Source organism: Diospyros lotus, chromosome 8 (genome assembly GCF_014633365.1).
Source record: "Diospyros lotus cultivar Yz01 chromosome 8, ASM1463336v1, whole genome shotgun sequence".
Lineage (NCBI taxonomy): Eukaryota > Viridiplantae > Streptophyta > Magnoliopsida > Ericales > Ebenaceae > Diospyros > Diospyros lotus.
Window position 1 is genome coordinate 5,421,562 of NC_068345.1, and position 15,198 is coordinate 5,436,759.

The 15,198-nt window shown below is 36.6% G+C and overlaps 1 protein-coding gene across 1 annotated transcript; it reads left to right on the forward strand.

Annotated features, from left to right (window-relative positions):
• The first annotated feature begins 277 nt into the window (after positions 1 to 277).
• Positions 278 to 11,484, forward strand: LOC127808125 (putative transcription elongation factor SPT5 homolog 1). The gene is made up of 22 exons (XM_052346511.1): positions 278 to 714; positions 4,591 to 4,829; positions 4,919 to 5,065; positions 5,181 to 5,342; positions 5,474 to 5,557; positions 5,865 to 5,935; positions 6,031 to 6,388; positions 6,504 to 6,659; positions 6,754 to 6,851; positions 6,942 to 6,990; positions 7,284 to 7,436; positions 7,533 to 7,676; positions 7,813 to 7,906; positions 8,103 to 8,264; positions 8,347 to 8,395; positions 8,483 to 8,577; positions 8,661 to 8,739; positions 9,005 to 9,056; positions 9,142 to 9,259; positions 9,338 to 9,481; positions 10,621 to 10,721; positions 11,104 to 11,484. Exons 1-22 carry the CDS (start codon positions 387 to 389, stop codon positions 11,347 to 11,349), a joined length of 3,129 nt encoding a protein of 1,042 aa, XP_052202471.1. The 5' UTR covers positions 278 to 386; the 3' UTR covers positions 11,350 to 11,484.
• Positions 11,485 to 15,198: the final 3,714 nt, after the last annotated feature.

Here is a 15,198-nt window from a genome sequence, read left to right on the forward strand (position 1 = left end):
CTTAGACTATACTATAGCGGTGGTGATCTGTCTTCTTAAGCTTTTCTTTTACTCGCTTCTCCAATCTATCTTGTTTTCTGGCTATTTCAGATCAAATTTGGTATCAATTTTTAGCAATCTTTTGCTTCTTCGTAGTCAAATTACTTGCTTTTCTCAACACCGCGTTAACAATACAACCACGTGGCGCAACCGGACCCAACCCAACAAACCAATTCCAAGGACCAGGACGTAAAACTTGACCCACCCGACCCGAGTATAAAAACTCACGGCCCAGGGTCCGGAAACAAGGACCCGAGATCACTCCATCACCGCCAATCTCTTTCTAGGGTTAAACACACTCTCTCTCCTCTCATACACATCTAAGTTTTTGATCGGGAAGTGCCGCGATGCGTCACCGGCGGCGAGACGAAGACGAGTACGAGGATGAGCTGGAGCCGGAGGAAGATGAAGAGGAGGCTCTGGATGAAGAGGAGGAGGAGGACGAGGATGAGGGCGGCCGCGGGGGCGGCCGTAAGCGGCGGAGATCGGACTTCATAGACGATGTGGCTGAGGAGGACGATGAGGAAGATGAAGAAGACGACGAGGACGAGGACTTCGGCGGTGGAGGTCGTCGCGGCGACCGCCACCGCGCGAAGAGACGCGGCTCTGAATTCTTCGACCTTGAAGCAGCGGTCGACAGCGATGATGAGGAGGAGGAAGAAGAAGGGGAAGACGGTTAGGGTTCCTTTCTTCATATTAATTGCTGTTCTTTTTTATGCCTCTGTGTGTATATTTGCGTACAGCTGAAATTTGGGATTTTAATTTTACTATAAGCTTAAGCCAGTGTGAACAAGTTGATTGATTCCTACATTCTTCCGCCGAATTTCATTTTGAAGGATTGGAATTGTGACAAGTAGTGAAGTGCATTCGAATTGTTATGGAGTTGAGTACCAGATCTAGTATCGCTGGAATTCGCTATTGGGGGGAAACATTTTAAGTTCCTCAGGAAATTATTTGCTGCAATGAAGCTCCTGTAAATATTTCTTATTGATATCTATCCTATTAAGTTGGTATCAGTTTCCCCCCTCGATGCCAATTTTTTAAAGTTCCCAGTCACACTTGCTTCTCTTTAGATTCATTGCTTAACTAAGGTTTCTAGTTTTCAGAAGTGTTATGAGCAGCAACTATTTGCCACCTAATGGTGCTCTTTTGTTATACCGTACATTGTAGCACTTAATTCATTGTAGCACTATTTGCCACCTAAGGTTTCTTGTATGTACAACACTTCTCCCCCGCACGAACTTCTCGTTTATGTCTTTACCTGAGTCCCATGTTTCCCTTTGCCTCTTTCCTCTTTCTCCCTAATCATGTGCCCTCTTTCATGAGCTATCATCAATTGATGCTGGTCTCATGCTATTTTTATATTTTACCAGTGGTGTCGCATACTTGGTCCATGCTATTAATTAGCTTATATGTAATAAAATGGAGACTCATGTTTGTAAGTACAAATTTGTTTATAACTTGTTGCAACAGTACCCACTCATGTTGAATTGACATGGAAATGTTATCAATAGCTTCTGCTTCCTTAGTGACATGATTTGTGCACTCTTATGGGAACCAAGGGGTGATAGCTGGTTGCCTGGTCTGTGGAATGCAGTATGGGTTGTGGTGCACCACTTTTTTTGGGGGGGAGAGGGGGGAGGTCTTTCACTCCTTAATCTATTCCTAATTTGTCTTTCTTTATTTTCTCCTTAATTTTAGGCTTATCCCCCTTTCTTCCATAAAATAAAATTTAAGACTGATGTTTGTAAGTACAAATTTATTGATAGCTTGTTGCAACAGTACCCACCCATGCTGCCTTGACACGGAAATGTTATCAATAGCTTCTTCTTCCTTAGTGACATGATTTGTGCGCTTTTATGGGAACCAAAGAGTGATAGCTGGTTGCCTAGTCTGCGGAACGCAGTATGGGATGTGGTGCACCGTTTTTTTTTTTTTTTTGGGGGGGGGGGGGGGTTGTTCTTTTACTCCATAATTTATTCCTGATTTGTCTTTCTTTATTTAGGCTTATCCCCTTTCTTCCATAAAATAAATTTCAAGACTGATGTTTGTAACAACAAATTTATTGATAACTTGTTGCAACAGTACCCACTCATGTTGCCTTGACATGGAAATGTTATCAATAGCTTCTGCTTCCTTAGTGACATGATCTGTGCACTTTTATGGGAACCAAAGAGTGATAGCTGGTTGCCTAGTCTGCGAAACGCAGTATGAGATGTGGTGCACCACTTTTTTTTTTTCTTGGGGGCCCCCGGGGGGGGGGGGGGTTCTGTCACTCCTTAATTTATTCCTAATTTATCTTTCTTTATTTTCTCTCCCTAATTTTAGGCTTATCCCCTTTCTTCCATAAAATAAATTTTAAGTTTTCCATTAAAATAACTAAATGTAATAAGTTATATATTTGTTGTTGTTCCACTAAATAATTTTTATGTTTTTTCCATTTTTACTAAGTGTAAAGACCACTAAGTTTTTGGGCCTTGAAAAAGAAAAGGCCAACCAGAGAGGCTGGCCTATAATGACTGAAACCCTACTGGGGAGGGTAAAAACCTTCCCTCTTGCTGCTGCTACGGCCTTCCATTTTCGCTCCTCCCTTTTCTCTCCCCCCCCTCCCCCCTTCCCAACCCACATTTTTGTTCTCTTTTGGGTCATTATTCTCCCTTCCCCACTCCTTTTTGTTTTCTCTTCCCCCACCGCTTCTTTCTCCCTCTCTCTATATATATTTATATATATATATATATTTATTATTCAGTTGGGATGGCACCAGAGCTTGAAAAAGAAAAACCCATCATTGCAACATCTCTCTTCTGTTCTTTTTGATCTGGATCTCTGATCTAGACAAATTTCAAGATGCTAAAGCACCGCGTTCTGGTGCATGGGAAGTGGGAACTCTGTTCCCAGGGGTAAGGGGACCCTGGTAACTATGAGCTGCATTATTAGGTCATGTGTTCAACTAGAATGATAGATGGAAACTTGTGAGCAGTAGATTGCTGGAAAGTTGTCAGTACTGGAGATGTAGTCGATTTTAGTGGTTAAATTAGGGTTATTTGGGTTTCTATTATTATGGACCAATGGCAAATTTTTTGAAGTCCATGGTTAAGTTGCCTGTTGTGCCAGAGGCTATGGTCCACTTAGCTCCTTCTTTGTTCAAGTTTCAAATAGAGGTGGTGGTGTTGCTCTTCAAGAATACAAATCATCCAGTACATATTCTGATCATACAGGATGCAATTATTTGGTGTAGGAATTCTCCTCTTTGAATTTTTCAATGAATTTTTGTGGGACTCAGATTTTTAAACATCATTGATGGAACTGTAGTCCTTCAGGACTTGCCATTGAAATGAAATTCATTTACCTGATGTCACGACCTAGGGTTTGGATGGGAAATTGAGAAGAGTATGGGGAAGAATTAGACAGAAATGGAGGGAGACAGCAAGAATAGAGGGAGAACAGAAGAGATCGATTGGGAGAACAGAGGAGAATGGGAGAGAGAAATGTAGAGAGAGAAAACAGAATTCAGATTATTATTTCACAATAATCCTTTCTTTATAGCTCCAGTAGCTTTATATAGCTATTACTCCTAGGTAAGTATTTCTGTTACAAAGTAAAGAGAAAATATAACAACTAAAATAACAAAATAACTACTCCTAAAGTACTATAATACGAGACTTTAGGAGTGTTATAGAGATGAGAATATTATAGTGGATGTGCAAATATACAAGAAAAGATAAAATTAACTATAATGTTATCTATAATGTTAGGCATGGGATGTTATATAATGGTTGTCTACTAGATATAGTCATTGATTAAGATGTTTTGTGAGTCAGAAGTCATGAATATAACCTCACCTAGTGGGAAATAGGCATTAGAGTTGGAGATGTCCGAAGCTGGGTTGACATATCTGGTTTATTTTGCTGATTTTTTGGTCCATTACAGAGGAGGTTGGCTGGGTGGTTATGAAGGCTGGTTCATACTTTTCTGCAGTGGATCTCTTAAAATTGGGCCGGGCCACTATTCTTATGCCACTGAGATCTTGTTTCTAACATCTTCATTTTTGCTAGTAATACACCTACCTGTTAAAATTCATGCACATATTTTGGTTACCAGACAGTTAAATGCTACACCTTGTGTTTAATTTTGAAATCTGTACCAACCACATAGAAGATGGTAGAATATGGGTGGGGCCTGGTGCTAAGACTCTTAGTTTGAACCACTGAAGTTTATCTTAAATTTTTTAACTGAATGTTTCTACCTAATCACATAATCAGCATGATCATATGCATGAAATAATGTAGATTAAGGAGCAGAATTTAATTGTTTTTGTTGATAATGGAGCTTGAGCTTTTATGTTGCATAGCCTCTGAGATTGTTGATTCTCCTCAACAACTTAAGTAGTAACTTTGAGGTTTTTTTGCTTGTGATATGTTTCACATGTTTGTTTGGCCATTCTTGCTCATAATCATCCGTGGTTTGTCATGGATGTTTATGCATCTTATATGGTCATTCTTGCTTTCTCTACATCATCCAAGTTGATCATTTGAGCATCTTAACTTGCAGACTTCATAGTACACGAGGGAGCTGAGTTAGCAGATGAAGATGACAGTAGAAGGATGCACCGTCGCCCATTGCTTCCAAGGGAGGATGATCAGGAAGATGTTGAAGCACTTGAGAGAAGTATTCAGGCAAGATATGCCAGATCAAGTCATACTGAATATGATGAGGAGACAACAGATGTCGAACAACAAGCTCTTTTGCCATCTGTCAGGGATCCAAAGCTATGGATGGTGAAATGTGCGGTATGATTGTTATGCTTATGCCATTGACAATTTACCATTTCTTCTATATATCAACATATTGTGTTGATTAGTTTTTTTTTTTAATCTAGATTGGTCGAGAGCGGGAGGCAGCTGTTTGCCTAATGCAGAAGTATCTTGATAAAGGATCAGAGTTACAAATTAGGTCAGCTGTAGCCTTAGATCATCTCAAAAACTATATATATGTTGAAGCAGATAAAGAAGCTCATGTGAGGGAGGTATGTATTATTAACCTGCCACATGTTTTCATCTTACTTCATTGCGGAGTATGATTGCGCGTACTTCGTGATGCAATTGGTAACTGATCTTATCTCCATCTTTATTTTACTTCAGGCTTGCAAGGGTCTACGTGTAATATATACAAATACGAAAATAACACTTGTCCCAATCAAAGAAATGACTGATGTTCTTTCAGTGGAAAGCAAAGCAATTGATCTTGCAAGGGATACCTGGGTGAGAATGAAGATTGGAACATACAAGGGGGACCTTGCAAAAGTATTGACCTTTACATGTCTTATTCTTTCCTTTTTTTTTTTTGTTTTTTTGGGCAGAGCAGGCATGGAGGGGGTCCAATATTTTCCTTCCAAGTTTTTTGTTACCTAACATTTGAGTTTCTATGTGTATAGGTTGTGGATGTGGATAATGTGCGTCAAAGAGTTACAGTGAAGTTAATCCCACGTATTGATTTACAGGCCCTCGCAAATAAATTGGTATGTACATATCCATAATTTATTACTTAGATTCTTCCTTTGTAAAGTTTAACATTTACAGTTAGTAACTTAATATGGGAAGTTTATCTATTGTTGTTTATAACTGGTCTTAATTTGTTTTGACCAATAACAGATTGTTGGGGATTTGTTTTTTTTTTTTGACTGAAAATATGGAAGGATCTCAGATAGTCTAAAAAGCCTCATTCTCATCCCTAAATTTGGGGTCACTATGATTCTGACATTGAATGCTTGTATACTTTAAACTCTTTACATTTTTTCTTACAATGGTTAACATTTTCTGTTTTAGGAAGGTAGGGAAGTTCCAAAGAAGAAGGCATTTGTTCCTCCTCAACGTTTTATGAATGTAGATGAAGCTAGGTATACTTTAATCTGTCATCTCGAATTCCATCACAGATGGTATTCAATCTTTGTTTGGGTAAGTTTTTGATTTATCGCTTGCATTTCATCTTCAGGGAAATGCATATACGTGTTGAGCGTAGACGAGACCCAATGACTGGAGATTACTTTGAGAATATAAATGGCATGATGTTCAAAGATGGCTTTTTGTACAAAACTGTATCCACGAAATCAATCAGTACTCAGAACATACAGCCGACTTTTGATGAATTAGAGAAATTCCGGCAACCTGGTGAGAATGGGGATGGAGACATGGCCAGTTTATCAACTTTGTTTGCCAACAGAAAGAAAGGCCATTTTATGAAGGGTGATCAAGTTATTATCATCAAGGGAGATCTCAAGAATTTGAAGGGATGGGTTGAGAAAGTTGAAGATGACACTGTCCATATCAGACCAAATGCAGAGGGCCTTCCAGTAAGACATCAGTAGAAAATCTTTTGTCATTTTTCCATTTCCTTTTTTAATGGCCATCTCAATTGAAACTCTGTAAATGTTGGGTATCATATTAATTAAATTTGCTTTCCTGCAGAAAACACTTGCTCTAAATGAAAAGGAGCTCTGCAAGTACTTTGAACCAGGGAATCAAGTGAAGGTTGTATCTGGTGCATCAGAAGGTGCAACTGGTATGGTTATAAAGGTTGAGGGGCATGTTATTATCTTATTGTCTGATACGACTAAAGAACATGTAAGCTGTTCCTCCCCCCCCCCCCCCCTTCTCTCCAGGGCTTAATAATTGTTATATTTGTTCTTCCAAGGCTAATGCCAGTGTTTATTTCCAGATACGTGTGTTTGCTGATAATGTTGCAAAGAGCTCCGAAGTAACCTCTGGTGTTACCAGAATTGGGGACTATGAGCTTCATGATCTTGTGATGCTGGAGTAAGCTCTGTTTTGGCCCGCACCTCTTTTCTTGTTTTTAGTTGAAATCTTATGTGTTTATTCTTTTTCATTTTTTTTTCCTTTGAGCAGTAATATGAGCTTTGGGGTAATCATTCGTGTAGAAAGTGAAGCTTTCCAGGTGAAGTAGCTGTGTTGAACAATTCATAGAGGCTAGACCTGTACTGCATGATATGCTCTGTTCCTCTATTATTAATTTAGTTTCTTTGTACTTTAACATCAGTTTTATTAATTTTGAATCCAGCACCTATTACTCAATGAGAAATATTTAGTAGTATTGGCGATTTCAACCCACCTCCTTCCATATTTCAATAAGGATTCATGCTAGAGACACAGAATGACATGGATAACTATGTATTTGATCATTCAGTGGCTTCCTTCTCACATTGCTATGACTCTGTGTATGATTTGCAGGTGTTGAAGGGAGTGCCAGAGAGACCAGAGGTTGTACTTGTCAGATTAAGAGAGATAAAATGCAAGCTCGATAGAAAAACCCATGCACAAGATCGGTCCAAGAACACAATATCTGTGAAAGATGTCGTTAGGATTGTTGAAGGTCCACACAAGGTGAGATGCCACCAGTGATTATCTGTTGACATTGTGTTGTTGGTTTACTTATTTATTATTTGAACATCAAGGTTTTTACTGTTCTATTACATTCAGGGAAAACAAGGTCCTGTTGAACATATTTTTAGAGGAACTGTGTTCGTTTATGATCGCCATCACCTTGAGCACGCAGGTTTTCTATGTGCTAAATCTCAGTCCTGCATGGTAATTGGTGGATCACGTGGGAACAGCAACAGAAATGTACACATTTCACTATTAGTGTATATATTTTGTTACTTTATATAGATTGAGTTGGCTGATTTGTTAGATTTTGTTGTTAGATTGCCCATTTCCTGATGCTCTTATACCAAAGGTTGCTTTTACATCCTTTTTGCAGGCTGGTTCACTGACTTCAAGATTTGCTCATCTTACAACTCCTCCTCGTGTTCCTCAATCTCCAGGAAGAATGGCTCGAGGCCTTCCAGGAGATTGTATGTTGCCAATATAATTATGTAGAATGATGGACTTCTCTCTGCTGGCGCCCCACCCCCCTTCTCCTCCTTCCCCCACAGCACACACAAAGAAAAGCTTGCATGCAATCTGATCTTGCCATTGTTCTTTATGGTCTCATTCAACAAACCCATTTCTGTAATCATCCTTCTTAACTCTTCTTGGTTTTAATTACAGTTCGAGGCAGGCATAGAGGTGGGAGAGGAGGACATGATCCTTTGGTTGGGACCACTGTAAAAATTCGTCAGGGGCCTTTCAAAGGATATCGGGGTCGTGTTGTAGATGTTAAAGGTTCATCAGTCAGGGTTGAGTTGGAGTCACAGATGAAAGTTGTTACAGGCAAGTTTTTTGTTCAAGGAGCTTGTTATCTTTCTGTTTTTATTTTGTTTTATTTGTAGCATATGACTCCTGTTTTGTGCAGTTGATCGCCATCATATTTCTGACAATGTGATTGTTTCAACTCCATATCGGTAATCATGATCTCTTGCTTTGTTTACTTTAAATCTCTTAATAGTGCAGATATCCTAACAGGTTCTTTCCCCCCTTCCCTCTACCAGTGATGTACCTCGATATGGTTCGGGTAGTGAGACCCCTATGCATCCTTCTCGAACTCCACTGCATCCATATATGACTCCTATGAGAGATCCTGGAGGTTTGGTAGATCATTTTGAAATTATGTTGTTTGCAACTGTGTTTTAGTTAGTAATAATAAATTTTTCTGTCATTTTACGACAGCAACACCTATTCATGATGGCATGAGGACACCTATGCGTGACAGAGCATGGAATCCATACACACCAATGAGTCCACCAAGGTTTTTTGCTGTACTTGTTGATTTTTTATTATTTAGGCTAGCAGGTGAAGAAGGTCTGCAACATGAATTACATTAAAACAAGGGCTTGTAGCTAAATTTTTATTTATTTATTTCAGTTGGATAGATATTTTCCAAATAACACGTGCACACACAAAAAGTTTATTCTCTATAAAACATGAAGCAATTCCATTTTCTGTTCCGTTGGCAAATTCTAGTAACAACCAGAGCATTAGTAACAACCATGCTTGGCATGACTGCAAATTAGGGATTGGGAAGATGGAAATCCTGCTTCCTGGGGGACAAGCCCACAGTATCAGGTTTGCAACCTTGCCTCCCAATTAAGATGCCTTTATCAAGTGAATTATTGTTTCTTATTTGGTATTGGTGTATACCATCTTTCAGCCTGGAAGTCCACCTTCACGAACGTACGAAGCACCTACACCCGGTTCTGGTTGGGCTAATACTCCTAGTGGCAATTACAGTGATGCTGGAACACCAAGGGATAGTGGTCAAGCCTATGGTAATCAAACGAACAGCTTCCTCTTCAGTTACTTGGGCCTGCCTTGAATTGTAACTCTTTATTCTTGTTTCTGTGCAGCAAATGCCCCAAGCCCTTACCTGCCATCTACTCCTGGTGGACAACCGATGACACCAAGTTCAGCTTCTTATCTTCCTGGAACTCCTGGAGGACAACCAATGACACCAGGTGGCGGCGGTTTGGATATTATGTCCCCTGTAGTAGGTGAGTTTACACTTTTTGGGTATGAGATTCAGTAATGAATATCCTACTCTATTTGTTCATGACAATCTTTTATTATTGATTATAACCTGTTTGAGGGAAGCTGTTATTTGCGTTACAAGTCTGCAAGGTTAGTCCTTGGTTTCTGAAGAACTGCCGTAATTACATGGTTTTCTATTCTTACTATCATGTCTCTGCTCTACTGCTGCCACTGCTTTTTGTCATATTGAATTATATTTTTTCTCCACTATGTAATGTGTTGGAACAACCTTGGTAGCAATGGTAAAGTTGTTCTTTGTGATTTGAAGGTCACTTGTTTGAGTAGTAAAAATGATCTCTTTGCAAGTAAAGGTAAGGCTGTGTACAAAAAGTACTCTTTCCTGACCCTCACAAAGGAGAGAGCCTCGTGCATTGGGGTGTGTTATGTGATGTTGGGAAGTATAGGTCATAAACCTTTACAGTCCACTGTATCAATGGACCGTAGTAGATTGTGGCATCTAATACAATTTACTATTTGTTTCCAGTCTTCCTACACTTCCTCTCTTTGGATACCTGTTGTGGCCTAGGCAGCATGGACTTTGGGATGTCAAACCCAATGCTTGACATTGTATCAGGCAGAGTACCTGCCAAACATTGGATACGAGCCTGACACATCAAATTGCATGTCCTAATGTCTTGTTATTTGATTCAGTTTTGAACATGCCTGGAAGATATTCATGTTTATTTGTTTGGCGTACGACACACACCCCCTGAGGGCTCAATGGGGTTTCTATTAGAGTTCTTAGATTTTGGTGGGGCAAGATGTACAAATACAAATTGTGCATAATTATAACTTTGACAAAGTAATTAACTTTTTTTTATGTTGGATAATGTTTATATTATCATTATTATTTATTAAATGCTATTTTTATATTAAGGAGTTAATAATTTCGTATATTATTTTTATATTAAATCTTTGTCACTTTTTCAATATTGTCTAACATTTTTTAATTACCATGTTCATGAACACTTCTAGTAAAAAATATATATTTTTTGTGTCATAATTCTTGTATTTTTTGATAAGTATATTCTTGTGGAATTCATAAACATTGTATCACTATGTTTTTGTATCCGTATCTATACCTCCCATCTATTATGGACAGGTGGGGACAATGACGGACTTTGGGCAGTGCCAGACATATTGGTCAATGTGCGAAGGCCTGGTGAAGACTCTGTTGTTGGAGTTGTTCGAGAGGTCCTCCCGGTATGTTTGTGCCTGGATTTCAATCCTTAAATAGCTTGAGAAATATCATTGAATTTGAATTTCGAAATCTGGTTTTTAGATACATTAATGTTGAAACCTAGATTTTAGACCCAAAAAAAAGAAGAATTTGAAATGCAATTATTTCAAATTATAAATTTCAAATGACATTTGAACTTCCTCTATCCAAACGCAACCTAAGTGTATAAGATGCTACCAGCTTCATTCCACAGCCTTGGGTTTTGTGGAAAGTATTAATTGAAAAAGGAGTTTACATTGGTTTAAATTTTATGGTCGTTCGTTTTTGAGAAGTGACACCAACTAGGACATATTGATCTGAAACATTGTTGAGAGAGTTCCTTGACACTGCTACTTTATCTTGCAGGATGGTTCGTGTAGAGTAGCCCTAGGATCAGGCGGCAATGGCGATACGGTGACGGCGTTTCCCAATGAAATTGACCTAGTTGTGCCCAGGAAATCGGACAAAATTAAGATCGTTGGTGGGGCACAGCGTGGGGCCACCGGAAAGCTGATCGGTGTTGATGGCAGCGACGGAATTGTTAAGGTAGATGATACTCTTGATGTTAAGATATTAGACATGAACATTCTGGCAAAACTAGCACAGCCGTGAAGATGAAATCAATATAAGGCATTTAACATAATTTAGAGCCGTATATCTGTCTCAGTTGCAGATAACAGTTGCTTGTAAAAGTATAGTGTATAAATTTGCCATATTTTGCTTATGGATTTTGAATGGTTAAAGCAAGCTCTTTTTTTTTTTTTTTTTATACTCCCTCTCTCTCTCTCTCTCATTCATATCCTTTGCTAACGTTTGTATAGATTGTTCCCTTTATACAACAATTCGTGTAGAGATTGATGTTGGAATACGTGTATGAAGTGTTGCATGTTTTTGTAGAATGAAATTAACTATACCATCTAAGGTGGCAGTAGCCAGTAGTTCCATTTTTGTAGTCTTACTAATGTTTCTGTTACAGGGTCTATTAAGTTTTAGTGAAAGGAGCAATGATGCCTCCTAGGAGGAGGTTAGGTTTTAATACAGTATGCGATGGTAGAAGAGGGTCGTCGTGTGAGGAAAATTTATTGTTTTTAACTTTTTTTAGCTTTTGCATAATCAATATGTTTTTTGGAAAGCCGACAAATGTTATATAACTTTAACTTGGTTTGTTGGGACAAAGTGCAGATGATAATAAGAATTCGACAAGAAAATACGGTAATTTTGTTAGTCTAGCAACAAGCATTTAAATGTGTTATTTTTAGAGCATATATGATGGTTGCCCGGAATGGAAGGTGGTCGGTGTTTGGCCTTCTAATCATCAAATCATGGTATGGGTTTAACTGTTGCTTGCTTAGCAAGGAAGGCCAGGAACCCATGGTAACTTGTTTGTTCTATTCACGAGGTTTTAAATTTAGCACTGCGGCTTTGCTTTAGGCTGATTAACTCCCACTCCATCGTAAGCCAGCCTCCCTCTTTATATCTACTTATTGTGTATATGATTATGTTCATTTGTCTATATGCACCATTTGTTATTTAAGATTTAAATTTTGAAGTGATTTATTTAGATATATTATATTAGTGGGTGTTTCGTATTATATATGTGTAAATAAAAAAATAATGAATATTGGGTGACATTCAACATTTGTCATCTATCGTCACTCTTTGTATTATTCAAATTTATTTTATTTAAAGAGTAATGTTAGAATTCATGATTGATAATGATTTCATTAGTTATGTGTCGCATTCTCAATAAAAAAATGTGTTAAGACAGAGAAGATAATGTCATATGATCTTCTTAACCTTTTCAGTGAAGAGACGTCACATAATTGATAACACTGTTATCAATCATGACTTTTAACATTATTTAATAAATTTTGGTAGTATTATAGTAAAGTTAATTAAAAAATTCTTTATTATTTAGAAATCATAAATTCACGTTTTATTAATATAATTAATTTTTATTTTTAAACAAGATATATAAAAATTATCTTAAAAAATATTTTATCTTATTTTTAATTCTAAAACAATTACATTACTTGATTAATTATTTTAAAATACGATGTACCTATTATAAACCAATAAGATTATTTGAATATTAAAAATAAGGTATAATAAGTACACAATATTTAAAAATAAAATATATTCAGTACATCTTAATTATTGTTTTTAAGACAATTATTAACATTAGCTTCTAATAAATAAATAATTCTTAAAAAATTGCTTTCATTTATGTATATTATATTTCAACTTATTTCTTTACATTTTAGAAAAAGTCCACAATATTGTTATAAATCCTTAACTAAAATGGACATTTAAATCATTATCTTAGACTACAATTGTAAAATTAAATTTATTATAGTTTATGAATTATCAACTACTAATGTAATGTGTATAGACTTAACAATAAGAGGAAATTGCTACATACAATACAAAAAATGGTTAGGACATAAATAAATACATATAAATTTACGGAAGTTTGACTGAAGTGAGAAAGGAGGGATTTGTTAGGTGTAAAATGTAATAATGGAAACAAATGGGAAAGGGGACAAAGAGTGATGGGCCGGCGCACGCGTGCCAGCGTCTCAGGTGTTGGGCCTTGGCCCACTTGTCTTTTCGCTGTCACTATATCCCAACCTCGCAACCTAACGCTGCCCTAAATTCTCCCAGCAGTATCACTCCTTTCAAGTCCCATCACCCCTCTCTCTCTCTCTCTCTATATATATATGTATGAAAAACAAGTCTATTTTAATGGGAATTAATTAAGAATAAAATGAGTTGTGCCCAACAAAAACTATAAACAATCTTGCTTGTTACGATAACCCTTTTAAAAAAACCCATGTTGACACGTATGGGTGTGTCTCTAAGCCATAATATGCAACACCTATGTTGATTGTGCTTTACCAAAAAAGAGTTTAGGATATGATGCAACGAAAATGATGAAATCCAAGGAAATGAAATGATGGTGGGCTATGGCTATGGCTATGGCTATGGCTATATATATATATTTTTTTATTATATGTATAAAGATAAAGTTTGTTTGACTTGTGGGGGGGTGTGACACAGACACAGACACAGGTATATAGAGATACTAAATAAATAAATAAATTGTGTATGTATAATGCAATGAAGTAGCGAATAATATGGCACGAAGCACAACGCATGCTCGCCATCTTTCTTTTTAATTATTATTATTATTAAGTTTATCATGGATCATGAGAAAGAGAGAGTACCATCCATCCATCCATCCATCCATTTTGTCTTCCCAAGCGTGCCCACAGCAGTGTCTGCTATTGGAAATAGCAACTAGCTCTCCCTCCTTCTTCCTTCCCTTGGCTTGGATTTGGAATGTTGGGTGGGGTCAGGTGGGGATTAGATTTAGAGCTCTTATTATTATTAATTGTAATGTGAATCATGATTAACATAAGGGGTCCATCCATCGACTTGGCTCTCTCTCTCTGGTCAGTTTATAATCATAATCATTAATTTGTTAAAATTAATTACACCACAAAACACTATTTAAACACACCTAATTAAAATTTAAAACTTTAATTGTAATTAAAATATTTAATGAATCAATTCATTTATTTAAATATTAAAAATAAGGTGTAATATATATATATATATTTTTTTAAAACAATAGTTATCAAGTATAATTAATTAATTGTCCTAAAATGGATCTATATATATTTTGTTTAGTCCATACATAGTTCTTTTTTTTTTTTTTTTAATAAATTACATTATTATATATTCTCCCTAAATTTTGAGTAAAATATATCTAACGCCTCTAAAATTTTATATAAATACAAAGAATATCCTCTCATGTTCTACAAGTACACACACTTAACTACGTACTCTATTATTTAATTAAAGGGTAAATTACAGCCCTCATATTCTCAAAGTCATCATAAACAACATTAATTAATGACTTTCATTACCTTTATTAAACTCAATTTATCTTCTTACGTACTTTATGTCGTCACATAACTATTATATATATATATATATATTATGATATAACAAATATATACCCTCACAATTTTGCTTTTTCTAGCCTCCCTTCCTCACTCACTCGATCTGTGTATGTATAAACCCATCTAATAATCAAAAATTGCCATGGTAATGGGATTTGGTTGAACACACAATCTAGGAATTAATGGGGATCTACTTTATGGGGTTTAGCCAGAGAAAGAGATAGAAATTAATTAGGAGAGGGATTGGACCATGGCTATAAAGTCTTCGTCTTCTCAATTTGTATATATCTGTCGATGCTCTTAATTTACATTTCAATAGATATCTTTGAAATGAAAATCTGTACAATTTTTAGAACGTGAAGAATATATACAAGGTATATATGTACTACTAATTTAGTAACATCTCTCTGGAAATTTATATTATTTAATTGGCTTAAAGAAAAAAAAGAAAAGAAAAAATATGCACCAATCTTGTCCCTAATCTAAGTTTCTA

Coding starts and splice junctions, on each gene's coding strand:
- LOC127808125 (XM_052346511.1), top strand. CDS start 387: ATGCGTCACCGGCGGCGAGACGAAGACGAGTACGAGGATGAGCTGGAG. Junction 715..4,590: donor GGAAGAAGAAGGGGAAGACG/GTTAGGGTTCCT, acceptor CTTAACTTGCAG/ACTTCATAGTACACGAGGGA. Junction 8,578..8,660: donor TCCTATGAGAGATCCTGGAG/GTTTGGTAGATC, acceptor ATTTTACGACAG/CAACACCTATTCATGATGGC.